The sequence below is a fragment of the Atractosteus spatula genome, chromosome 4 (genome assembly GCF_055471065.1).
Source record: "Atractosteus spatula isolate fAtrSpa1 chromosome 4, fAtrSpa1.hap1, whole genome shotgun sequence".
Lineage (NCBI taxonomy): Eukaryota > Metazoa > Chordata > Actinopteri > Semionotiformes > Lepisosteidae > Atractosteus > Atractosteus spatula.
The window spans coordinates 18148647-18175755 of record NC_142709.1 but is presented as its reverse complement, the minus strand read 5'-3'; the positions used below and the strand labels follow the sequence as shown (position 1 = coordinate 18175755).

The 27109-nt window shown below is 37.8% G+C and overlaps 2 protein-coding genes across 7 annotated transcripts in view; both read right to left on the bottom strand.

Annotated features, from left to right (window-relative positions):
• Nucleotides 1–14648, bottom strand: part of akap11 (A-kinase anchoring protein 11) — a 34643-nt gene extending 19995 nt beyond the window's left edge. For both annotated transcript variants that reach the window (XM_088913371.1, XM_088913372.1), the window contains exons 1-4: nucleotides 14580–14648; nucleotides 4019–4118; nucleotides 3691–3801; nucleotides 1520–1573 (exon numbers count right to left, since the gene is read on the bottom strand). In XM_088913371.1, coding sequence (XP_088769497.1) covers nucleotides 1520–1573; nucleotides 3691–3801; nucleotides 4019–4081 — 228 coding nt within the window. In that variant the 5' untranslated portion in view covers nucleotides 4082–4118; nucleotides 14580–14648. The remainder of the gene's footprint in view (nucleotides 1–1519; nucleotides 1574–3690; nucleotides 3802–4018; nucleotides 4119–14579) is intronic.
• Nucleotides 14649–18964: 4316 nt separating this feature from the next.
• Nucleotides 18965–27109, bottom strand: part of dgkh (diacylglycerol kinase, eta) — a 101879-nt gene continuing 93734 nt past the window's right edge. For all 5 annotated transcript variants that reach the window (XM_088913411.1, XM_088913408.1, XM_088913412.1 and 2 more), the window contains one exon: nucleotides 18965–26749. In XM_088913411.1, the coding sequence (XP_088769537.1) occupies nucleotides 26663–26749 (87 nt within the window). In that variant the 3' untranslated portion in view covers nucleotides 18965–26662. The remainder of the gene's footprint in view (nucleotides 26750–27109) is intronic.

Below are 27109 nucleotides of genomic sequence, written 5' to 3'. Positions count from 1 at the left end.
TGTGATACTTGTGCATTAGATACCCTGCTCACCAGACCTGAGCCTGGTGTGTGGCCGACTATGGTTTAGAGACCACTGAACAGAAACTTGCTTGCTCAGAATCTACAAGAGGAATGGGACAGAATCCCACAAGACAGAATCTGTAATTTAGTGCAAATTGTGTTGCAGAGGTACAGCTCCTAGCTCTTCCAAAAGTGAGCACACACGCTACTGGTCTGTGACATTTGCTATAGACCCCATTTGATCAATGGTGTTGATGAAAAATGTTAATGAGCATAATCAGCACAATCACTTTGTCCGTGTGATGAGGCTTTGTACTTTTTGTAAATTCAATTTTACCAATATTTAAGAATATGCAAAAGTGCTCACAAAAAAGGGTACTGCTTAAGTGCTCATTATGCAGAGAGAAACCTAAATGCTTCTGTACTATGCTCTTGACTTTCAAATAGGATGGGACTTGTTAAATTATCTTAATGAAATACAGAGGTGAGAATAAGCATCAGGGTTTGTGTTTTCTAAAGAAGCCTCCTTCTGCATTCTGCAGCATACTGCACATGCACACTTGCTTGGCATTCTAAAATATACAAAATAGGACAAAGCTCCAAAGTTAGCTCCACCTTTTGTATACAATTCTGCTTTCACATATTGCAGTATAAAATTAACAACAGAATGAATCATTAGATGACAAACTAATGGACGTACCACAGTGGTAAGTTATTCCTGAAAACGACAGATAATATCTATCATTACATGACAAATCTATGGATTTCCCCATTGGTAGCTAATAAATAGGTGACAAGCCTGCTCAAATTATGCATTATATATAATGTACAGAATACAAGAAGTCACAGTGCAAATCAGTGAAGGTTTGAAATGAGTTTTAATTTATTATGTAAAAGGCCTAGAAGACACAAAGTGTACGCTCTATAGTGCTCTAAATCCGAGCGGATTTATTTAGGATTTTTTTTGGTTAGAGGACAGCTCTGGTTACTTTCTGTTACTACCAGGAACAGGTGTTTAGAAGTGATCATTGCAAATCCATTAGAACTATACAAAAAATTGCACACATGGCACAGTGGCCTTTTTCTGATAATTACCTCACCTTTCATTTATTCCTGAAATGGCATATATAGCAGGTAGTGTGCACTGTACAAGTGACTATGTAAATGTTCTTACTTCTCATTATCACATTCAAGTATAACACCCATTTATAAACTAAATGGTTTCACATAAATATAAAATGAAGTGTTGCCATTAAACACTACAAACCTAACTCAAATTCAGTTTTACAAAGAGCAAGTTTATATAATAAAACACCTAAGCTTGTTAACACCAAAACTCTCACCAGGAGTAAACAATTAGAAAATGAGATGAGAGGAGATTAATTTTATATGATGTGTAAAAATGTACATTACCTGTATCCTGATTGTGACTGTCTGCTTCCTTATAAAATATAGATACAAAGATGACAACCTGATGTCTGATTTCTTATGTGTAGTTACTGCAGAGGATCTCTTACCTGCACTGGGATTTCCACTGCTTCAGAAAGACTAGGCAGACATACAAAATGAACCTGGAGCAAAACAGAAGGAAGTGTAAATTCATAATATAATAAGCATGTTTAAAATATTAAAATACAGAACATATTTTTATATAAAATGTGAAAATGTCCCATTTAGATGTTCATTTGACATCGTGACAAGTGATGCAGAGAAATTAAACTGGATTTCGGAAAAAACACAAATGCCTTCCGAGTGGCATTTTCTGTAAACCACGTCCACCCTGTTTCTCTCCCTGCCAACTGAACAATAATCCTATGGGATCGAGAACATGGACTCATACCCATGACCAAGACATTTATTTTGCATCCGATCCTTAGGAATGCAAGCATTTAAAATCCTGTCATTTAAATCCATGAGCATTTATCAGAGTTCCATTACTATAAGAGTCTTAAAATCTATCCATCCAAATCAAACATCTCAGAAAAACTGTGCTGTGGCACTCATGGAAATAAACAGATTGCAAATATTAGTGTTTAAACACGCTAGGAAAATAACTGCATCTTGTGACTTACAAGTGCTACAGTATGTTCCAGCAATGCAACAAACACTTTTTCAGGTCAAAGAAAGGGACCCATAAAAAGCACAAAAAAACTTATAATAATACTTCTTTACTTTATTTGAACCCTTTGTAAAAAATATCTTCAATAAGTACCAATGTCTATGTCAAAATATCTATGTCTTCAAGAACAAAACATTATGCACTAAAAATATGCCTGTGCTTCTAACAAAACTGCATCTGCTGCATGTGGTTATGGTACAACAGCATGTATTTGCAAGATACTATTCCGCTAACATGCAGAGAAAGCTCAAGTAAGTATAATCACCTCTGCCTTGTCAGCATATTTACGTACGACTTTCACAATGAGCTGTGCAATCATTAATGAGGTGATGATGCCGAAATCTGCAGACTGAAACCTCATGGCTGTGTGCAGGCACTGTAATGCTGAAGCATGGACTTCTAAAGAACAGAAACCCAAACATGGGACAACCAAGCAAAACATGACATGACAATATGCCGCAAGGCTGTGGTGAATTACAGCTATAATTTCGCAAATTAATAACTGAAATAATTTAAATTAGAACATGAAACATGTATTTTTGTGCAAAACATGCGATATCCCAGAAGTACACGCAGCAAAACAGAGAAACAGCACTATAGGATTTCCGTAAGTACACGGATTGTCATCAAGTGAAGCTGTGTGTCTAGATTTGCAGTTAAGCAATTTAGAAAATGACATTTGTCCCACAACAAAACAGTGCCACCAGCAGGATGGGGGAAATCCTCTTTGTATGTGAGAATCATGAAAAATACTGGAAATGCATGACTACAGTCACGTGGAAGCCTGTGTTTCATGTGAACTCAATCTGTACCAGTTGTGGAAGCAGCCATGAGGAAGGTGGCTGGTACAGATATCCATCAGCCAGTTTTCAGCCATGGCCATTCGCAATACCTGGGCTAGACAGCCTCCTCATCTGTCACTAGGTTACTTTTCTCCTTTCAAATACTACATAGGGAAAGAAACTACCTGAACAGTTACCTAACCAAGGACATCAGAACTAGAATCGTGGATAATGCAGTACAAATTATTAGAATATAACAAGTACCAAGCATTAAAGAATGGCAGGTTTATTATACTGATATGGCACGACCCTTTATAAACTTTACCTCAATCATGGACACTCTGGTGGGACTGTCTGATGTAAATAACATTTTCTCAACTGTTTACAGGAAACAGCACTCTGTATATGACTAGCCTGCATACCAGGCTTAATCACTCCCTCATTTGCTGGATTTCTGGTGAGCTGCAGGTTGTCTTGAAGGAACTGAACTCTGTCAGTGACCATCCAAAACGCCATAGGGCCATTTTTCATTTGGTTCAAGCATACCGTACAGAATAAAATTAGAAACCAAACAGCGGCTCCATCACTGTCAGTAGAAAGTGAAAAGTGCAGAAAAGTACATTTTGAAATCACCTGTAGTATTTTGCTATTGACAAATTGAATTTTATCATGGGTAAGTAAGTACTGCATTTTACCAGTTATATTTCTCTGTCACTTGTACTTTACAATGTGCCCAAGCTGAAACGTTTCCAGAGACACACCACAGGAAAAGAGGTTCAGCACAAACCTCAGTGAGACATATTGGGTCCTTGGCTTGCAATTCAAGCACCACATTGCAAAGCTCCTTCCTGCTCTTCAGTAGAGTCTTCAGGGAGAAAGCCAAGCTTTCAGAGATGATCTTAAAGGAAAAGGAATTATTACTTCATAAGCCCAACCAACTCTATAACATAATCACACTAGTGGCTGTGATTCGCTCAACAGGACACAGTTAAATACAGTATAGGATTCTCTATCATTTGCTCCTGAATGGAATAATATTTAGCATGAAACCCAATGGTAAACCATACTGTGTTGAACTACATGCGCGGCTGCACATTCCTCAGAGGCACGCTTACCTCTTTTCTGAAGGACGCCCTGGTCTTATACGGAATACCACGGATTCTGGCACAGGCATCCATGGTTTGGCAATGGTGGGGTCTGGCTCAGGCCACACACCTGAAGGCAAATGGAACACATAAAAAAACACTGTCATTGACTCCTTATAGGATGTTGCTCTCTCTCATAGCTGATTTATTGGGAAACCAGATCTGACACTGAAACTGATCTATGGCAATTTTGTTAATAGAGAAATAGAGATCAATATTAGAGAAATGGCAATTTCAATGCACGCTTGATGCAATATGCATTTTGATGTCTTTCATGATGCGCTGATACATTACGACTATGTGGCCTTCAATAATTCTGCAATAAATTTTATGTTAATCCACAATACATAAAAGACTGACAAGAAGTTGTTGCCAGACAGCAAAGTTTATGTTTTGCCTCATACTGTACTCACATCTTCATGTGTGCAGACATCAGTTTGCAATCGGTTCATGCAAAACTGGTTTCAGAATGGAGGCTGTTGAAGGCTGCATATGAGCGCTCTCACCTGTACAGTACTTTCCCCGGATGAATCCAACAGGTGAATTTTCATAGGTAAGCAGTTGCTTTTATATCACTGCAAATATCTACGACAAGCTCAAACTTAATATTCTTGCTCTGTATAGCTGAGAACGATTTGATACCCATGAGTGTGATGATGTCACCATAAGGTTCAATATAAGAGGGGCTGTGATGCAAATCTTCTGGGAACTCTGGAAATAATGGGTTCTTTACCTACTGGCATTGTCTGTTGTTTACTCACAAGCAGATGACTGTTCTGTATACACACCAGCTCCCCGATTCCAAAGCATAAACCATTATCTGCCATTTAAGTTTTCTGACAGGACAAAAACAAGCACACGAGACACAGGACCCTGTACTTAGCAAACAATTATGGTAAGCTAAATGGCTGTAAGGAATCCTTGCGACTGTGATTACTGCATACACTATTTTGTTTTTGCGGTATGAACTTCAAACATGGCACATAGATTATGGAAAAATAGTGTCATGGATACGCATGCACTCCCAAGGGTGGCAGCGGGCTAAGAGGGTGAGATTTCGACAGGTCCAGGTCTGGTGAAGGCTTGGTGATTAAAGCGGTGACTGGAGTTTGACTTCCCACTGGACTTCTCTACCCCCCTGACTGGTACATTACAGACAGGCGGAGCTTATGAATTCCATAACTCACCTAGAACTGAAGACAAAAAGAAGGGTCACAACGTATAGCTGCCGTTCGCAGTTTTACAGCACAGCCAATTCTTAAAAAGACGCTTAAGGAATGATTGTACTTGTAGTTGGCCAATACTGTCCATTTACCTCCAGTGTAATTACAGCTGGAGCTACCAACTTGAGTTCTCTGTGACAAAATAAGGCAGGCACAACCCAGCTACTCCCCGCTAATGACAGTGATAAAATCATTCCACAAGAAACCACAGCCCATTAGTACAATTCAAAAGTTATGTAACAATGGCAATGCCAACTACTCCCCGAAATTAAGCTCTTAAAAAGTACAGCTGTGAGAAGAATTAATGGATCGTGTTATGCTTGACACAGGCTTAACATTATAAAGCGTTCAGATGCACCGGAATGTGACAATTGACAGGCTTTCAGACTAAACATCACAGAGCTCAGCTTCTCGGTATTGTGAAAAACAAAAGAGTTGGGGCAAAGGTGCAGAAGCACCACCCTAATATCTGACTTTGGAGTCGGAGAGAATTCTGCATTTGCTAGAAAATGCACTGAAAATAGTGCCCGCATACACAACGAAAACACTAAAAACAACTGATGTCTCCTCCAAAATGCAAGAAAGACAGGCTGGCTTGAGTCGTGCTGTCATGACAGAATAGAATTTACTGTGAAGTAGGAGGTCTGTGGGGTTGCAACTGGTGTAAATCAGGGCTGGAAAAACTGGTGCATGTAAGGTTTTGACAAGTCATCAGGAAACCAGGGTTTCATAGATCTAGAGAGCAGGAGGGACATATAGTGAAGCAGCATGGGTTTGTAGGTTTAACCCTTACATGCAGACAGAACCTAATGGGGTATCATTGTGATTTCTCACACAGTGCATTTACTGAACGTGAAAATGTCAATGTAATGTAAAGTATATGCCATTCGAGAACAGAAGCACGCAGAACAGGCACATGCTAAACTGACCATTTTTCACACTGTACGCCTCCACATTCAACATTTACTGGAATCCCACCACTTACAACCCACAGAACCATGAACTCGTCAGAACAGCTTTTTTCAGAATCCTGTCAGATGCTGTAACTTGTGATTACAGAGCAGTGCTCAAAAACCCACCGCTATTCGCAACTGCAGATCTACATCACAAATAATGGGTATGTATATTTAGCACTCACAACACCTTACTACGTATTGCAAACTGGAAAAAAAAAAAGCCTTCAGACTGAATTTGTAAAACCTTCACTACGCTTCACAGTACGCTTCATTCTACACCTGCAGTGGTTTCATTAAGGGATGAAAGAAATTCATGTTACAAAAAATATCACATTGAAATTTTTGAATATGCGGTCTTATGCTGTAAAATTGCATCTAAGGTTCAAAAGCATCAGTCACTAAAAAGTATTGTGAAACTGCCCTAAAGACTGGATTGGAAAGTTTGCAGGTTATCAGTGCTCACTTTCAACACGTGGCGACTTCAAAAGCTAAATATGAATTGAAAATCAAAGTAATTGAGCAAGTTAACCCATTTTTTCTTCTATATTACCAATGTTTTATGTTGTAAATGGTGGAACAATTTTAGGTTTAAACATATCTGTATTTTAGTGTGGTTTCATGCATTTTAAACAATTATAAGGAGCTGGCTTGTGGGCAAAAATGATAACAATGCATATACAATTTGTTTTGCTGTTTCCTGGGATAGTAAGTATTACCCATGCACCTGTATTATATTCTACTTAAATGCCTTTTGCTATGCCCTGCTCCCACAGAATGTGACAGGGCCAGCACAGTTTTTATTAAGACACAAAAAATGTCAGCTGAGATTTAATTCCAAACCATTATCTCCAAAGATGAAACAACTAACATAAATGCAATATCTCTGTAGACTGCATGTACTGTATAACTGATACATTTAGAAGTGCCTGACCATCTGTATGAAGTGGAAAGAGAACTCTGGAAAACAGGACAGTTACTTTCATGCCAGACAGCAACTTTCGGTCAAGGACTAAAAAATATTTACAATATGAAGAAGAAAAGTCCCATGAAGAAATCAAAGCGCACTTTGAGTGGTGTTCAAAGCTGTAACAAAGGTCATCTGGAGTCTAGACAGACAATTCTGATATGTTTATCTCAAACAAAAATAAGGGGAAAATAAGCTCCCTTCATGTCAGATTGTCCCCTGTAATCATTCCTGCGGTTTCAGAGGATTTTTTAAAACAACAAACCAAGCTACTAAAGTCTAACCTCAGGAAAGTATTGGTCTACAATTTAGAGATGTAAAGCGATCAGTATAAACTCTATCAATATATCAACCAATGTCATATATTAGAAAGGTGTCTTTTAAAAATGCTTGGGTATGAACCAACAAATACTGCACTGCAATTCAACAAACAAACAAAAAAAACAAAGGAAATATTCAAAGCTGCATTGCATAAGGCCACATGAGACAAACCTGGCTTTCGACACAGATTAGAAACTATGTAATCAACAGCACTGTGCCATCAAGGCATTAATCTGCAAATAAGGAGATGCATTCCACCCACCACACAAATTACAATTTCATTATTGTTTTCCCCTTTTTCATTTAAATAGACTGCATGAAGCAAAGTCTGACATTAAGGCAGGACATGTAGAAGTGCTCATGGTTCACTGTACATGCACGACGCAACACTGCAGAGGTCAAAATGAGTAAATTCACTTCTCTACACGGCTGACATCCCTCGCAATTAAAGACTGTATGCCCTTAAAGAAACACAACTTTACAGTACACATAAATCTCCTTCTAAAAATATATCATCTGGAAAGACTGGTTAACTTGCTCAAGTCCTCTGCAACTTAAAAATCTAAAATGTTACAAATGTAAAACATCCTTTTCAATGATTTCATTGCCAAATTTAAACCTTCAGAAATGCTGACATTTTTAGTATATTCATGACCTACTTGTGCTGATTTAGCAAACAGCCCAGAAAATAACTACTCTGAGATGGCAATACCACGTTTGAAGTTAAAGCTGTACTGTACCTACAGCATCATAATTTATGTATTCTGTCAATGACCTGTAACTAAAAGCTGATTAAACATGAAAATGCAGGCAGGTGCAGACTCTATATTTGCTGAAAGAAACAAAAAGGACGCATGTGAGTTTCAATATTGTATGTATAAATACAACATCTATCAAAAAGAATTACATTTATTTCTAAATGCATAAGGTTCTCATTTATTCACAAGCTTTGCTAATCAAAAGGAAGCACTTCCCATAACTTTTTAATACATGTCAGGCTCTGTGATTTCTTTGCTGTCTTAAACTTTAGATCACTGAATTTGAAACGTGCTACATATTGTTACCCATTTATACTGTCCCAATCTGCTACCAAGCTTCAACTTCATGATGCAAGACACTGGCTTTTGATTAAAATATCCTGTCAAACATTCAATTCCATCTGTCCCACAGTTCTAACTAAAGCACCATCACGAAAGGATGCAAACTCTAAAGTAGAACCGATCCACTCCAATCATACGCAAAAGCAAAGTTTCTTTTTCGGCGTTTAAGATTTTCAGTACTGCTCTATGCCAAGCTTTGGAGCTGCAATGACAAAACCAGGCTATAGATATAAAAAATAAACACTGAGTTTAAAGAGGTAATGTATGAAAAAAGGGTTATACTGTATATCTATTTCGGTATATCATTTTCATCTCGTAGAAGCAACAAAAAAAGCAAAAAGAATATTAGGTTATATTGTCAAAAATACAGAGGATGTTATGTCACAATTAGCCCATACAACGCACTAGTAAGACCTCATTTTGAATACTGTGTAAAAGTTTGGTTGCCACATTATAAACAAATATAATGCTACTTTTTTGTAAAGTACAGAGAAAAGCAACACTCTGTGAGATAAAGGCATGTCCTACTCCAACAACTTGAAGAACTTCAAATCTTTATGTGCACACAGAGGAGACTAAAAGGAGACCTGATTCAAATTCCTGAAGGGTACTGATACAGTTAACGCAATGGACGTCTTTAGAACCAACAGAAAAGGACGAAATAATAAATAATAATAATAATAATAATAATAACAACAATAACATCACTTTATTAACCCTTTACAATTTCTTGCATTAGGAATTATCTTTTCGCATATCCCAGCTTGCTCTCCATGAGACACACAGACACACAGACAGGGAGAGAGCCTGGGGTCAGAGCGCAGGGTCTGCCATTGTATAGCGCCCCTGGAGCAGTTGGGGTTAAGGGCCTTGCTCAGGGGCCCAATGGAGCAGGATTACTCTGCCGGCTGTGGGATTTGAACCGGCAACCTTCCAGCCACAGGCGCAGATCCTTAGCCACAGAGCCACCGCTCTGCCCAACTAGAGGACACTAGAGGGAAACTACAGGTAAGTGCATTAAGAACTGAGATCAGGAGGTAATTATTTACCTAAAGGGTGGTAGGTGTGTGGAACAGGCTATTCAGCCATACCGTTGAAGTTGACACCCTGGGTTCTTTCAAGAACACAGCTGAATGAGAACCCCAGATCACCAGCAGCCAAACAAGCTAGACAGGCTGAATGGCCTTCACTTATCTGCAACCTTTCAAATGTTCTTATATTTGTGGTGAGCCCAAAAGCTCAGTTTCACCCAACCGCATTATGACTGGGGTCAAATACTTGTAGCTGCTGCTATGTCATGTGTTTTTACAGTATGCTGGACTGGAATTCTGGCATGGGCTCCAGATTCCCCAGGCCAATCTGAACAATACTGTATCATGATGATACCAGATTTTTAAGATTCCTTATTATTGCACCCGTGGGTGTGTGTTATCCTCCCAAATCACTTCTACTGCACATCTGAGTAATGCTTTCTTACCTAAACCTTCACCTTTTCCTGGTGGGTTCACATTAGCCTTGAACTTTTGGGTGATTGACACCAGAGTTGAAACAGGTCTTATGTGTTTGCTGTTGCCTTAGAATGTATGATAAGATTGGACTGATAAGATGTTATCTTCTATCTCTGGAGAATTCTCTTGGCTATCACCTTGATGCTATAGTAGTGAGTGTTCTGCCTGTTCAGTCTACTTTAATAACTAATGCCAATCAAGGTAACTCTCAGAACTATAAACACTCTGAGGCTTTGCAACACTAACACAACACTAACAACATAACAGTAATAACATGTACTGTACCTGTACATCCAACATATTTACAAGCATGAACACCGGCACACTATGGGTTTAGAAATAAGCAATTATGTTTTGCAGCTGAATACATGCTTCAGATATTTCAGTACTCTTATTTTTTATACATTTAAATTACATTTTAATTCATAAATGTTGAAAAAGCTTAATGTATCCCTATGACTTTTTACTAAATCAACTTCTAGTCACGATTTATCAAGTGTATGATGACTACCGTGAATACTCAAATTTACTAGGGTCATATGAAACAAAACAACATGAATGTGTCATTAATGTTAATGTCAAGATACTGCAGCAGAAATGATTATCTTTCTACTGTAGTGGACAAGCAGTATGGGGACAAGGAGCTGCTCTTTGTTGAGATTAACAGTAAACATTCTTAAATAAAGTAGTGTCAGAAAAAATGTCAGAAAAGAGAAAGAAATGCGCTTCTGATATATGCATCTGTGTACTATATAAGAATTAATTTAACAAAAATGCGGCACAATTTTATATTATGAATGTACCAGTTTACAGAAAATGCCACAAACATACAGTAGCAGACATACTGTAAATAAAAATACTTGTTGAATCAAAATGGAACATAGCAAATTCCTCTTCACTCCCTACTTTGTATTTTATTGCTTGAAATGGAAATTTACCTTTTTAATTATCAATGTAATAAAAATAATATTTTATAGACATTAATATGATCTAAACTTCTATTTATATATTTAAAATAGTGTGGTATAACACCAGTCTTTGAATCTAAAGAGAAAGTGCTTCTTTGAAATGACCAAACAATTAAAACTGCTAACAATTCAACACTACCCAATACACCTGAGCGCTTCACAATTCACAATCCATTTTCTTCTGCTCAAAAAACAGTAACACAGCTGCATGTTTCTTTTTCTTTTCTCACATGTTCACATCCTCAAGAAAGGCTTATTCAAGAAAATGCAAGCATCTAATTTGATCTTCATCTGCTTTTTGATCCAATATGCTTGAAATATCAAAAGAACGAGCAAAACAATACAAGACCGTGGGAGTTCAAGAATGAAAGAAAATGTCATACGCAGATGGTTAATCAAAGCTATCACTTGAAACGGGTAAGCTGTAGGGAACAAGGTGCTACACAAAAGACTTACAAGGCGCTCTCAGAATCTTAATGAAACTGAAATAAATCACAAGCTAATGACTGCAACCCAAGCAAATTGTGATACAACATGTAGCTATCACTTCACCAAATGCGAGATATTGCAATCACTGGTATGGTTTAGATCATCCTACAATAAGTTATTGTAGTTTAACTTACTGCTGATTGTTATATTGGTGTTGTACGACTAAAAGAATTTCACTATCATAAATATTGTTGAAATGAATGTTGTTACAGCAGTGATCCTGCCTACCGCAATTACTTCCTAGGTCAAGAGGCAAACTGTGCCTGGTGCAGTAGCAGAGGAACAGACTCCTTTATCAACACCTCAGGCGAGGACCCTGCTGGGCTGTACTGTACGTACCTAAAAATGACTGGAGGAAATGTGGCAACAAACAGAGCACGCATTTAGACACATGTGCAGCACATAGGAGTATTACAAATTTCAGAAACATTATATAAAGGAAAACTGCGATTAGAAGATTTTAAAAGAAAAACAGTATCAGCCAGACCCACCAGGATGCCATATGTTTTGTTAGTGACATGAATTTAAATGACAAAACATTCATAATAATAGCTTCCCAGACAACACTGAGTACTGTGAGGGAACACTACAATCAAAGAGTTAAATCTTTTTGTGTCTACGGTTCTACAGTAGGAGAGATGAGCCAAATCTTTTTCCAGGAACAAAACCCAGCCAGCAGTCTTTGAGTGCAAAAGCAACCTTACCAGTGGTTTTTGGTTCCCAATACAGAAAGGACCTACCCCAGTATTTTCCCTGTTTTTGATTAAGAATGACAGCAAAAGAGTAACAGCACACTGAATGACGTACTGAGTGCTTTGTATGGCAATGCTTGGCATGATTCACCTTTTCATAGTGGTTAGCGAGAGAACTGATTTAAACAACAAACCAGAACTGTCCCATTATAAAACTAGGTGCTATTAATCATTGTGTGAATAGTCCAGTCCCTGAATCTATCTTTGGTCAGCGTTCACATCCATCGCCCGTGAGCGCGCAAGGAAAAATGTGCAGCCTCAAACAGATCGGACGTCATTCCCAGAGTGAAGAAATCGTCCTGTGACACAGTAGACATCCAACCAGCACCACAGCGCTGCCTGGAATTATTTCCCATTGCAAACAAAGGAAGCTGCAGATGTGAGAAAAACCCCCACCAGAAAGCTTTGTGCGCGTTTCTTCAAAAGCCATGGCACGTAACCAAAACGATTCTCTTTCAAACGATGAGTCAACAGAAGTAAACGACTGTTTATTTGATGCCCTGTATTTATGAGAATTGGCCTAAATCAGCTGAAACCTTAACCAGCCGCTCCTGGAAATGAAGAAAGTAGCCAACACCTCTGTGACCCTCACTGGCGCTTAAAACACTACGCAAATGTATTCTTCTAAGCCGACAGTTATTTAGGCTTTAATTTAGTTTTGATGAGGCTGTAAAGGCTGGCCTTTCCTCTTGTTCTGTTAACCCTGTTAGTTCGTGTATGTGTGTTTGCGAGTAGCAAAGTTCTCTACGAAAGCAGAGAATAGGGGTCACTAACTGTATGCGTGAGACTAACATTGCATGGTAGAGCTCACATGTGTCTATTTCCAAAAGCTCAAGAGAATGGCTGTTCAACCATCTGTATGAGCAAACATTAACAAACATAGGAACACTAATATAGGTCAGGCTTTCAAGCCTTCGTGTACAGTTTGTGTGTCAGTGTGGGCGAGAGTACGGGGGTGGATACTGAACGGAAACCAGGATCTGTACTGAGAAATACTGTACTTAGGATTTAGAATTTGTTGCAAACATACTGCAACCTTAGAAACGGCAATAACAGTAAATACTTTAACAACATGAGACATGCACAGCAGCACAGCACAGCACAGCAGCAACCGGACATGATCAGGCTAGAAGTGTCCATCTGATTTAGAAAGTAATATGTGAAAGAGGACAGACAACAGTCCTCGGGTTGTATTTCCTAATCGCACTAAGTTTCGTATGCCAATTCAAACAACCACAGTCCAATCTGAATAAGCAATGAAAATGGTGTCATTTAAGGAGATGTATTTGACTTTTAACTTTTTACACCCAAAAGAGACACTTGGGTCGATGCTCCATGCTACTCCATAGCACAAGACCCTCCACACTCCTTGATTAATGACACCTTTTCGAATGCACATCCTATTTACAGTATGAATTCTAATATCCCAGTGCTCAAAGTTTATATGAAAATAAAAAAATGTATGGAGCCTAATAACTACCCTTAATTACACAGCACAAAAAAAAGTAGAAGATTTCTTATCACCTTCACCTCATGTGAATAGTGTATTGACCGTCGCGGAGGAAACGCTTTGTGAAGGGGAATTAATCTGAGCAGCCAGCGCTAATGCCGCACTTCGGCGTGCTGTAAAACCGCTGGGCGTCACAACCCGAAGACAGAAAACTGCCGAAACACCCGATAACATACTAGCGACGGCATAAACGTAATCTAAAAACAAACCAATCCAGGCACATAGGGCACTGGTGCCCCCCTAATTATGGCAAAAGTCCCACTCTGGGGGGAGGGAAAAAGATGGTTTACACTCCCTGGGAAAAGCGATCAACCCACTCGCAGTCCTACTGTGGATGAATTAGTGTCGCATCTTCCCTGCTGCTGTATTGTATCAATGCTATTTGGGTTTCCAGTCTTTGAGGACACGATAGCTACGGCGAAATGCGAATGCAACATGTCGAGTTTTTAATCATCAGCGTCCAGACACAGAATAGCGACTCAATACAAATGCACTACCCCTTTCCCTTCCAACCCCGCGCAGGGGAACGGAAAGCCTGGCATTAAAGCTCTTATTTTCCAAGAATTGTTTTTCAGGGCCGCGGCCTGAAAAAAAAACAACATTAACCAGAGGCGTTTGTATCATCCGTCATTTACCCGTGCATGACTAGAACACATGTTCGTTTACCACAACAGATTTGCGATACTCTCAAGAAAAGGTGTGTCATGTGTAATTACTTTCATCTCAAAAATGATCCTCACCGTTTCGCCGTCGGACCCGCGGCTGCTGTCAGTTCATTTCACAAAAACAAGAGAAACCAGGCCGAAGCAATCCAGTCCGAATGATGATATATTCGTGGGAGAAAGCTGCCAGGGTTACTGAGGAACGCCGAAACGACGATGGGAATGTGAAAAGGTTGCAAATTAATTATATTGCAAATATAATTTTCCACCACTATAAAATTAACACCTCGGAACTACAACATTCCGGCTTATTTTTTAAAATTTGCCCATGCCACAATTTTAAGATTGAAGTTTTAAAAAGCTAAAGCAGACCTTTGGGTGATGTTCAAATTACAACCACATGGAAAAAATAAATTATTGCGTTGTTAACATAGTGTATACGTATATTGTAGCTTGTGTGAGCCTGCATACGGACGTAGAGTCTGTTTAAGTTTTGTGCCGGACAAGGTACTGTAGCTGTTGTCAAACCGATGACGTACCCCAGAGATTTTTATGAAAATGATTACTTCGTGTAAATGTTTTACTACTTGTAATGATTACTTCAAATGTACATTTAATTTGAATTGTACTTCAAAGGGGTAGTTAGATCCCTTTAAAGTAAAAAAAAAGAAAGGTAAGATTTTATTGGAATAAAATATCCCTAAGGCTACATACGACTTATTAACATTCATAATCATTTAATGGTCATTTTTCAAATGCATATTAACTATTCATCATTACTCTAACCCTAACACCACCTCTGTTGTTATATATTAATAAATATTTCTGAACGTTACTATAGCATCAAAAAATAACATTTTTGGTGACCACCATGTGAAGTGGCTGATGCACAGTAGCATTAAAATGTATTCATATCAGGATAAACTGTAACTAAAAGTTGAGTAAAGGAAATGCAGGTGTAAATTACTGTATGTTTTTTGAAAATGTTACGGAATTTACTGTATCACATCAAAGAATACTGAATATATCAAAAGCATAAGTGTAACAAATAACTACATATTATAAGAGTCATTAAAATTCTGGAATTTCTAAGTTTCAATAAGAACTATATGCATTTTTATGCCTCAGTATATAATATATAATTAATTCATATGCAAATAATTTGATTACAATCTGGAATGGCGAGACTAGAAATTAGTATGTGTAGTCTTGAACAGAGAAGACTACTGTATGATGGCACCCGAAACAAAGCTTCTGGATTCCCACTGGACGTTGGATGCAAGCAGAGGATGTGTTTTGTAGGGATGTGTTTAAAACTAAGAACAAAAAGTAAAGAAGAGGTGCTTCTGTACACAAAGGATTGTGGGAGTGTGGAACAAGTCATGTTGTTGAAACTGATATCATGGCTTCCTTCAAGACACACCTGGATGATATCATGGGATCCTATACTGTAAGTACTAAAGGCCAAATGCCTTCCTCTCATTTGTAATTTTTCTTACTCTATGTTCTTACCTGCATCAAGCCAATATTGGAAAGACACTTATTCCTGGTGTTATCTTAAGTTGTGGCAATGTGGAGCCTACCCTGGTAGCAGAAGAGGTACAAGGCAGGACTACATCCTGTTCATTGCAGGCACAAGGAGACAATTTAGAGACAGCTTGTCTTCGGAATAATTGCGTTGATGTAAAACAAGTGCAAATTTCACTTATTATATAGATATTTATTTTGGCACATCTAATTAATCAAATTTGCACCTCAGATATTTTTAAGATTAGTTTTAGAATATGGAGGATAAGTTTAGCTCTAGAGCAAAACACTTTGAAAATGACCCAGCTATTAATTTTGGTATCAGCAGAAGCCACCAATCTGTCATATTAAATTCCTCAGTGCCATCCTGACAGACAGTTACAACATAGGATTTATATTAAATTTACAACTATGTCACAGCAGTATTTTCGCTCCAGACTGAATGGTTGTGCTGTCAGTCCAGTAGTCGCAGAGGATAATGGATTAATAAAGTGGTCCTTTGAAAGTGCAGTCTATAATTCCAGTCCTGCTGAGGGGTAATGAGAGAGAACAAAGGCACTAAGTCACACATAAAAGCTTGGCTGAATTACATGTGTTGTAAACTTCTAGCTCAATGTTAAATTTTCTTTATGGGACTGTATATTATCAGAGGCTGATAAAGAAAAGAAAGTTCTTACGACCTACACAAGGTTGGAATGATTAAGAAAACATTGGTGTCTGACAAAAGTCCTTTCGCTGCTGTTTAACCAGCTGCAGAAGGCCTTTGTCTGAAATTATTTTTTAATCATTTAAGCCTTCAATATGACATAGAACTTCCTTTTCTCTATCAATCATTTATACTGTATATACAATGTGGCTTAACCTACCCTATCTCTCTAGATTGGGACACCAGTAGAGGTTAGTGTGGGCGTTAAAAGCCACAGTGAATTATGGGTATAACTGGTATACCCATGAAACTCTAAAGGCTGTCAAATTTTGCTCCAACATCTTGCATGGCCTAAGAGATAGATAAGAATTGTGTATGAATATTCATTTGGTCTTTGTTGAATCAGCAGTGCTACAGGAGACGGGACTGTTGTAAGATTTTTCATTCAGTCTTGTTGTAAGAGAAGCTGGAATGAGAGCTCGTAACACAATGAACACAACTTGTTTCATTGTTAACCCATGTGCAGTGTTTGCTCTCACTTGGCGTGACTATAGAGTAATCCGAGGAAATGTCTCTGTGAGGGACACCACAGTGATGTATGAATTGGCGACTTGAATCCACAGCCTTTTGCCCCAGCGGGAACACTTGAGAGGGGAGATCACACGTAGTGCAGCCTCCCTTTGTGAGATGAAAAACTGCACGAGCACAAACTACAGCTGAGAATAACAATTTTCATCACATGGGTTCACTGGGCACATTGGGGATGGATGACACAGTTGTTGTAAATATGACACCTTGAAGGCGATTGCTGTGTTATATTGTAATATGATGCTTTCCCTTTTGTATAACATGGTGACTTTGAACTTTAGGATATTGTGCATTCAATTTTCGGCGTAGTTTAATGTACTGTATTTTGGTGAATACTTCCGTCTTCATACAGTATATATCTTTGGGAAAATGATTAAGTCGGCATATTTTATTTACTGTACAAATCCAAAAGCATGAGATAAGAAGTTTCAGGGTGAACAAAGTTTCTGCTCTCTGCCAATAATGTTTTGTTATTTTAGTTGTATGTTGGATGGTGCTGTGGTTAGCATCGCTGCCTTGCAGCGCAGGGCCCCTTGGTTCAGTTCTGGATGTGGGGTGTTACGGGTTTTCTCCGGTTTCTCCCCACTGATAGCTGGTGTGTGGGGAGCGTACTGGTGCACTTTGGCTGTCGTTGCATCATCCAGGTGGGGCTGCACATTGGTGGTGGTGGAGGGGAGTCCCCATTACCTGTAAAGAGCTTTGAGTGGTGTGTCCAGAAGAGTGCTACAGAAGTAGAAGGAATTATTATTATGATTATGAAATTGGACATCTGTCAAAATAGCATATATTTCTAAGTTCATGATGCTCAAATTTGTTCATACCTTGCAATCAGTGGATAGGTTCTCAAGCCTCTTATGAGGGATATTCTTACAGATTACACAACTCTATCTTGTGATCTGCTTTCTTCAGCTCATAAACATTCTGCAGGAGACTATAATAACTATTCAAGAACACTGAGTGTTTTACTCTCATAACCACCTGATCCCTTCTTATGAAATATTTTATTGCCCTTTTTAATACTGCAATATATTAAGGCACATTCATTTGCTATGGTGGGTTTACAGCTCACATTGTGTCAGTGTATAAGTGCACTAAATGAGAAATACTCTTCTGTTTTTCTGCTGCCTTATAAAGCTTACAATCCCAAATTTTGAGGATTTTACTATTTTTACGATAGGATTTTACAATCTTACTATTATATCTTCCTTTCTATACACATGTATTCATATACTGATTTTAAACCAAGCTCAGTTTCTGTTTGGGAAAAGGCACTGGGATTAATTGAAATTATGTGTTTTAAAAATACTTAATGTTTCCTATAGAAGGATGGAACAAGCTGAGAAATAACATTGAAATTACATTAATACTTAAGTATTATATAACTTTGCATAAATCACTTTTGGGGAATTGATATATTTTATTATTATAGCCTCTGGCTCTAATATCCTTTTATTTTTATCAAATTAAGCCCAAATGTTCAGACAGTAGGTGGAATTAAATGTTATTTTTACCACCTGTAATATAAATTAAAACAAATGTCTTTCAGAAACTCTAAAAAGTGTACACAAAGATGTATCTCACTCCCCTAATTTTTGTGGTTTTCTTTCAAGAAAAAGCAGGTGTTCGTTTAAAACAGCTGCAAAGGTTTTATGAACATGGCCTGGGGTGTTTTGACATTTGAAAAGAGTAAATACAACACATCATGAATGCATTCAGTTTTATTTAGGTAGGAAGATCTTAACTGGTAGCCTTTACTTTAAGGCATTTCAAAATGTACAACAAAATTGAACCACTGATTTCAGCAGAATACAAAAATACACATCTCAGTGACTTCCATACAGTAATAAATAGGTATTAATCATGCATTCTACAATAAAAAAGGCACAGAAAACAGTCACTTAGTAGTCATAAAAATTACTACCTAACAAGGTCACCCAAATATCTATACAAGTAACTGTAACATTATATTCCAAAGGTGAAAACACAAACATTTTTTTTCTTAAACCTTATGCAATACTCAAATATTGTATTTATATTAAAAATAAAACTGTGCCATTGTAAACAGTATGTAAACAAATGAAACTCATTTCTCCTTAACATTAGTAAAACCAAAAAATACCTTATCCTGCTCTGTAAATAGACAAATTGGTTGGTTGTGATACCAGGCAGTTTAAAGCTTCACATATTTACACAGCTGGAACACTCATTAAGCTCTATGCTGTAAGTGGACCAAGCACCCTTATAAAATATATTGCAGTATTTATGCTGCACGGGTTGTGCAATCTTTTGTGTGACTCCAAGGAGTATCTTAATAAAGCAATATAGACTAATTGTGATATGGACTGTAGTATGTGGTACAGCTCTACTACAAAGAGGGTTCCTGCATTAGAACTTGCACTAACTAGGTGCAGTATATTTTTGTAAGGGCAGTCAACAGCACATTTACAAAACAAAAGACATTAAAAAAAAACAACTGACTTTTGGTGATTTAAGGCTTAGTCAGAGAATTCAGAGAGGCATTTTTTTTTGTAAATTATACAGTATGTGTTCAGAACCGCCTGTGTGCCTCTCTCTCGGTGAAACGAAAAATCTAAAGGGGGACAAAATATTTCCTGTGCGGGGTCACAGACTTCTTCAGTGCTACAGTTTCAGTGTTAGTCTGCTGGTAGCAGAAATAACAGTAGGGGAAAATATAGAGATGCAAGACTTCTAGATTACGGTAAAATAATTGTACAAGACCAATTTAAATTTTTGCAGACTCAACCTCAACTGCACATTTGGTACTGTCTGGATTCTACATTTATATGCATGAAGCATTTCATTCTATTACAGAAGCCCAACTCGTTGTCTAACATTCACCTAATGTTTGGTTGAGAAATATTGACAAGGGTCCCCTACAGTATTATTACGTAATCCAGAAAGTGATAGAGGGACAGCTCCACCTTGAAAGCTCTGAAGAATGCACATGTGGGAATAAAGTCATTGGCAGCTGGGACAAATACTCGTCCTTTTTCAGTAACAGGGGGCTGAAGGGAATACCTTGCACAGCTGGAGCAAGGACTACAGTAGGAGCTCCACCATCTCAATCATTTCTGGATCTTGGGACACTGAACCCAAGTGTGCAGACAATATTATTTAACTGTTGCAAAGCAAAATGAAAGCAGATGTTTGCTGTTTGCCTGTTCAATATTGTCATGTGACAGTCTCAATCAACCACTGCATTTTTTAAAATCCATCAGTGCAAGGACACCACCAGCAAGTGCACATTCTGCACATCTTTGTCTCCATTGCATATGTTGGCAGTATACTAGACTCCCATTTTGTTTTTGTTAGTCGAACCAATATGCATTATGATTCAGAAACACATTAAATGGTTTCTGCATTTCTTGTTTTTAAAGCTCTCTTGTTTTACTCTCTGCTGAGTTTTAAAAAAAAAAGCACAACTATTTCAGATTTCCCTAGTTTTCATGAGAAAACATCTATGACCGCTTTTTTGTTTTCATCTTTGGTTAGGAGTCCTACAGTGCACAGGAAGAGATCAAGTTAACTTCCTAAAAGGGTACAAGAAAAGTGAGATCACTTGCCCTCTTTTTCTAAAATACTGTATAATCCTGTAAAGGAATACTCATGAAGAAACAATAAAATACTATGGTCAATACCTTATCATTTCTTGCCGTCCTCACCTAAAGCATTATTATTTTTTTCTCAGTCCCATGTAGTGGAAAACAGATGTATCCACCCACTCCAAAGCCAATAAGTAATATGGATAATTAAACATTTCTTTCAAATTAATACAGTGAGGCAGCACTTACGAGCTGCAACCTTTCATTTAAACAGAATTATGGACTTTTTAATTTAAAAGCTAGGCAATCCAAAAAAAACGACTGGTTTATCACTGTTACCAGACAGTTAAAAAGTTCATTAGAGTTAGACATTTCACCTATTTAACAATAAATGACCATATTTAGTCTGTGTAGCACTGTAGAGTGTTAAATGGGGGCAAGATAACATTCTCTAAAGAGAGATACAATGTTTATTGCAGTACACATGTCAGAATAAAATGTTTATGTTCTACTTTGAACATAGAGTAAGATAAGAACAGAAACAAACTGAAGAACCTTTTGTCACAAGCACTGTACTTTTTAGACCACTCTGAATGATTATATATGATTCTTCTTTACATATTTCCAGGTGTTTAAAAGCTATTACAGGAGAAGTGTCCAACAGTGAAATGGAGCCGCACCACAATTCCATGTTTCTGACATTACTTGAAATTGAAAGTTGTAGTAGTTCATTGGAACAACAGGTTTATTCCATGCTGAAAAAAAGAAGAAAGAAAACACAACGTTTCGGCCGTGGAGCCTTCTTCAGGTGTGAGAAAGGTTCAGGCTCCACGGCCGAAATGTTGTGTTTTCTTTCTTCTTTTTTTCAGCATGGAATAAATCTATTTCTTGTTCCTTTGCAGCCGGCGCATGCTGACACAGCTACCCACCTGTAGTAGTTCATTGTTTTTGTTTCTATTTTAAAATCATAAATGGTATGGTAACACAGTCACAAAAGGTGCTTTTTTGGTTCCTCTCAAAATATTCAAAAAGTAAATATTGCAAATGCAATTTAGGTCCAGTGGACAGAAAACCATGTGACCCAAATGTAAAACTTATAAACTACTGGGAAGGAATTTAGAGTACATTCCATGCAAACGCATTTGCTCTTTATGGAATTTAAATCCATATCGTTTGATCCAGCTATCCATTTTCTAACCACTTTAACCTGGGAGCCTATCCCAGCTTGCAGTGGGCGCAAGTCAGGATACACCCTGGATGTGACGCCAGCCCATCACAGAGCACACACAGACACCGACACACAAACCAGGGCCTACCGGTACTGTACTGTATGTCTTTGGATTGTGGGCGGAAACCAGAGCACACAGCGCAAACCCCAGCTAAAACAGGGAGAACATACAGACTCCATGCAGACAGCACCCTATGTCCAAAATTGGCACTGTGGCACTGTGGCTGGAAGGTTGCCAGTTGCCAGCAGAGGAATCCTACTCTGTTGGGCCCCTGAGCAAGGCCCTTAACCCCATCTGGTCCAGGGGTGCCGTATAAATGGCTGACCCAGCACTCTGACCCCAAGTTTCTCTCTCCCCGTCTGTGTGCCTGTGTGTCTCATGGAGAGCAAGCTGGGGTATGCGAAAAGACAAATTGTATACGGCTAATAAAGTGATCTTATCTTATCTTATGTATGTTACGAAATAAAGAAAAAATGGAAATGATAAATGTGTATTTGTTTGTTTTTTCCCAGGATAAGCAAAACCCCAAAACAATGATTTAAGTTTTTAAAAACAGAAAACCTGAGGACAAACCTTGACAGATGTTTTGCATGAGAATAAAAGAAACATATTTTAAACTGTGACTAGGCCTGGGGAAAGCCTCCAGTTTTAAACGGTGTTAACATTTTTCAATTTCAAGCAAGGTTAGAAAAACTGAACTGATAATATTTCACCTACCAGAATACATTTTTTGGGACCTTCCACAATAGAGGAAGAACATTTTACTTGAAACCTTTAACTCACATTTGCTTAACTCTGGGTCCTACACATGTGCCAGTGTGTGTGCCAGAGAAAAAAAATTAAGACATTTTGAAAAAAGTAAAAAATAAATGCTTGTCCCAGTGAAGCATTTTGTAACTTTTCAAACCTCATCTGTCTTTCTTTCTAGCAGCAAAACCAGAAGGAATGCTCAGTCAATTTGTAAGCTAATTTAGAACAGATTAGATCTTTATAAACTAGAGTTGTAAAAAACTATAAATACTGATTAAAAATAGCAAATCCCACAATTATTCACACTTCACTTATAATAAATATATACCAAACACAGGTTTTACTCTCACAAGTATTAAAATAACCTAGACTACTGCTTACCTTACCTGTAATATAGAATTTGTTTTTACAAGTTGGAGAATAATACTTGATAGAGGTACTAGTATAGGTAACATCACGATTGTGGTAAACATTATTAGTGCAACAGATTGCATTATAGATTAATATCAAAACAGGCCGGTATGAAAGCATCATATATGAATGCATCACACGCCTCATTTCCTTTCAAGGGATATGATTTTCATCTTGAAAGCGTAACTAAACTGCAAATCAGAATGAGGAGAACCATCTCTCCAATGGGTTTAGTGAAAATTATATAGTACTGTATGTGTTCTAGATTAAAACAATATATCTGGAATCTTTGTGAATGTATTTTTCTTCTCTTCCTAGCACCTTGATGTTGGCTTTAGTAAGAAATACCTTCTTTCTTACCAGTCTGGAATTGAAGATTGGTGTCCTTAAATAGAGGTGTATGGTCTCAAAGCTCGTTATCTGAGCCAGTCAAGATAAGCAGGCCCAGCCTGAAGCTACTGTATGCTACACCTTCCAATTACTGTAAATGAAATGTTCAGTATCCACATATCTGTAAGCTGCCATTTTAAATGCATGCAGAAGAGGTAAGGGCCTACAATTCTCATAATTTCAGCCACATGGTATGTGCAACAACATTTTTTTTATTCTGATATTTAGTTATTCATCAAAGAGATTTCGGCCCAGATCAAAACCATTCCTTGTCTCACCTGCCAAACATAAATAACATATACCCAGTAATGAATCGTGTTTGTTTTTTTTACTGGGTAGAAGGAAGAAACTCTTAGCAATTAAAAGGCCACCATCTAGCACAGAGTTGTAATTTACAACTGGTGAGAGCATCACTGTTCTGATTCATACCTCAGTCTCATTCTTAATTCCCAGACTAGCCTAAACATACTTTCCATTTTAAAGTGGGTAAAGAAAACTAAGCAGCTGTCTGCATTGGAGGTGTTATAGTTCAGACAGCTCCATTTGCTAACAACTATTCTCCACTCATCTGCCCAGTGTGTACAGTATATACCAGAGAAATCTGAAACTGAACAAGACACAGAAAATCATTGGACAGACATACGATTGTGGCTACAGCAAGAAGTTGTCTTTCTCTCAGATTTGCACTTCAATGTGCTGCATATTAGGTATGTAGGGTCTCAAGCATGAAGTAGTAGGCATTATGCTCCTTATAATACATGAAATGAACCATTCGTTTGACGGATTTACAGTGTGTGAGTTCTGCGCCCCCTACAGGAATCAGGAATTTATAGCACTTCCATTTCAAAGGTACAGCAGTTCATCACCACAATGAATTGATATAAATCAAGTTCCGTGAAAGGGGAAATGTATCACTAAAGGACCTGCAACACTCTGTCACAGTCCATGAAATGACTGCATTTACTAAACAACAACATGTCAATCTTCTGTGAAAGATTGTGGTGACGATATGATGGACACATGGACCCTTTTCACATTTGGCAAACATTTAAGGAAGCATAGTTCAACAGGATAATCAATAGAATTATGGAAGTGTTTCTGGATAAATGTTTCATTTTCTTCATTTTCTAATGGTTCACCATTTATCTATAAAGAGAGGAGCAGGAAAATCGCTTTTTGCTACAGAAGAAAAATTAAATTATACCTTTTAAAAAAGTTAAAATAAATAGAATATTGCACCTTTATCAGCATATAACAATTTAACACACAGAATAAATCCCTAAAATTGCCATTTCTAACTTAATATGCGCTCTGGTGCAGTGAGCGTTTGACGATGTGTAATTAGTTTATAATACATCAAATACTAAAAAAGCTTATAAATAACAACTTTACCAATATACATTTTCATTGCATTATGTGATAAAACCTTAGCATCATACAATATGCCCTGCAATGCTTAAACCTACTTTTAGTTAGTACAGTGAGTCTTATAAATGTGCTAGCTTAAGTTACACTGCATGCTCCAACAACAAAGCAGCACTTAAAGTGTGTCGCAGCTCAGCTGCATAATTTCTGTAATTTAACCAACATACAGAATATACTTATAATGTACTTATATATTATATATTTAGAAATGTTTGAGATTAGTGCATAAGCTACCACATTGCAGTTAATTTAGCAACAGACTGAACTGTGTGTCTATGATGTTTGTTTTAAGTACAACAGGAAAAATGTAACTTGAAGGTGCAAACACAGAGGATTATTCATCCACTAAATTCTTTCAAAGACTATTCTAACACTATTACTATTTCAGCATTGGCAATAGGTGCCTGAGTGTTTACTCATGAAACAGTAAATTGTTAATATCTTCAACTCTTTTGAACAGTCCTTCATCTTTTGGCTTTAATTTCAGTTGTAAAATTTCCTCTGTTCTAGGGATTAGTTCTCTCATTTAGTGGAAGATTTAGGGACTTTAGATCTAATGTGAGTTTTGAGAACAGTTGACATTCTAATGTCAATGTGAGGAAGGAATCAACTCTAAATACACTGAAATGTAAAAGAACATTTCACTTTGGTACTGGTTTTCACAGTTACAAAATATTGTGAAAAAGAAATCACTGACAGTGTCCTTCCGGGTTCTGAAATGTTCTGGGCGAAGTTATTGTTTAAAAAAAAGTATGGCAATCTGTCTGTGAAACGCGCTATGCAATAACTACCCTTCAGGATATGGCACAGATGCTACAGTTCGCACAATTCCTTAACACAGAGTAGGTTCATGCAAGAATAGAAAAAGGCTACTTTAGAGCAAAGAGATACTTCAGTAGTAAATTACAGGATATTAAATCGATATAAAACTTGTTCAAGTGTTCTTCTTGTACATAAAAAATCAAACATTTATCATGCAGTAAAAGATATACCAAATTAAGCAGGCACACCATGCATTGTTATCTCACCGCTTCTGAACCTTTTCACTTTTTTGGTCACTAATCTATCTTTTCTGTTTCGTCCACCACAGTTTGAATAAAGATAAACCACTGGTCACCTTACCATTGTACAATGTAAACAAGTTATACCTAAAATGTTGCATCACATTACCAAAAGCTAGCGGTCTATTGTAAAGTGATATGTTGACTTGCTATAATGAAGCCATATGCAAAATTGATGACGCTTTCTTTATGGAAGTCCTATGTTTTGCTACCTCTTGTGTGTCTGTGGTAATGCAGCCTCTGCTTTTTACCAACAGTTGCATACCTGTTTGTGCCATACATGAAGAACATTAAAATGGCTTTTAAAAAAGATTGACAACTTCCAACATCATTACGTCTCTCGAGTCCTTGCTTGCTTTTTGGCACAGACTTTGAAATCTTTTAAGCAGAGTGCAGTCATTCCTTTTAGCAAAGGATTAACTATCAAAACAACTTTCTTCCCCCTCTTAATCCTCCCAGTCTCTGTACCAGGCTCTCGGACTATGTTACCCCTTAAGTTAGGGGCTCCTCAAAGTCGTGTGCGCGAAACACTCAGAAGCTGGCCTCCGTTACGCCGGTTGGCCCTGGTACGTCACAGCTCCAACAGGGTATTCTTGGCGAGTTCTTTAATTCCCTGAAGAATTCGCTTCATGTGTCCCACCTTCGTTATCCCCAGGTCCTAGAGTAACGACAAAAACAAAGGCTGAATCAGACGGGTACCTCTTGTGATTCTGAGTCAAAGTCCCCAAAAAAGAGATATTGGATGCGAGATGATGACGCGATTCCAGTCTAGAGGGCTCAGTGTAGTCGGACAGCTTCCTGCAGCAAAGTGACATCTTCCAGAGTTGTAAAACACCCAAAACATATCAACAAACACAGCTAAATTATGGTCATTTGTCGCTGGATTTTTTCACTCTACTGCAGAATGCCTCTGAAGGAAACAGGGTGAAAGTGATGAGCTCAGAAAGGAATGCAGGGCTAGTGACAGTCCAGGACTTCACCTTTAAACTTAACGGGTTTCTATCCTGTCAGAACATAC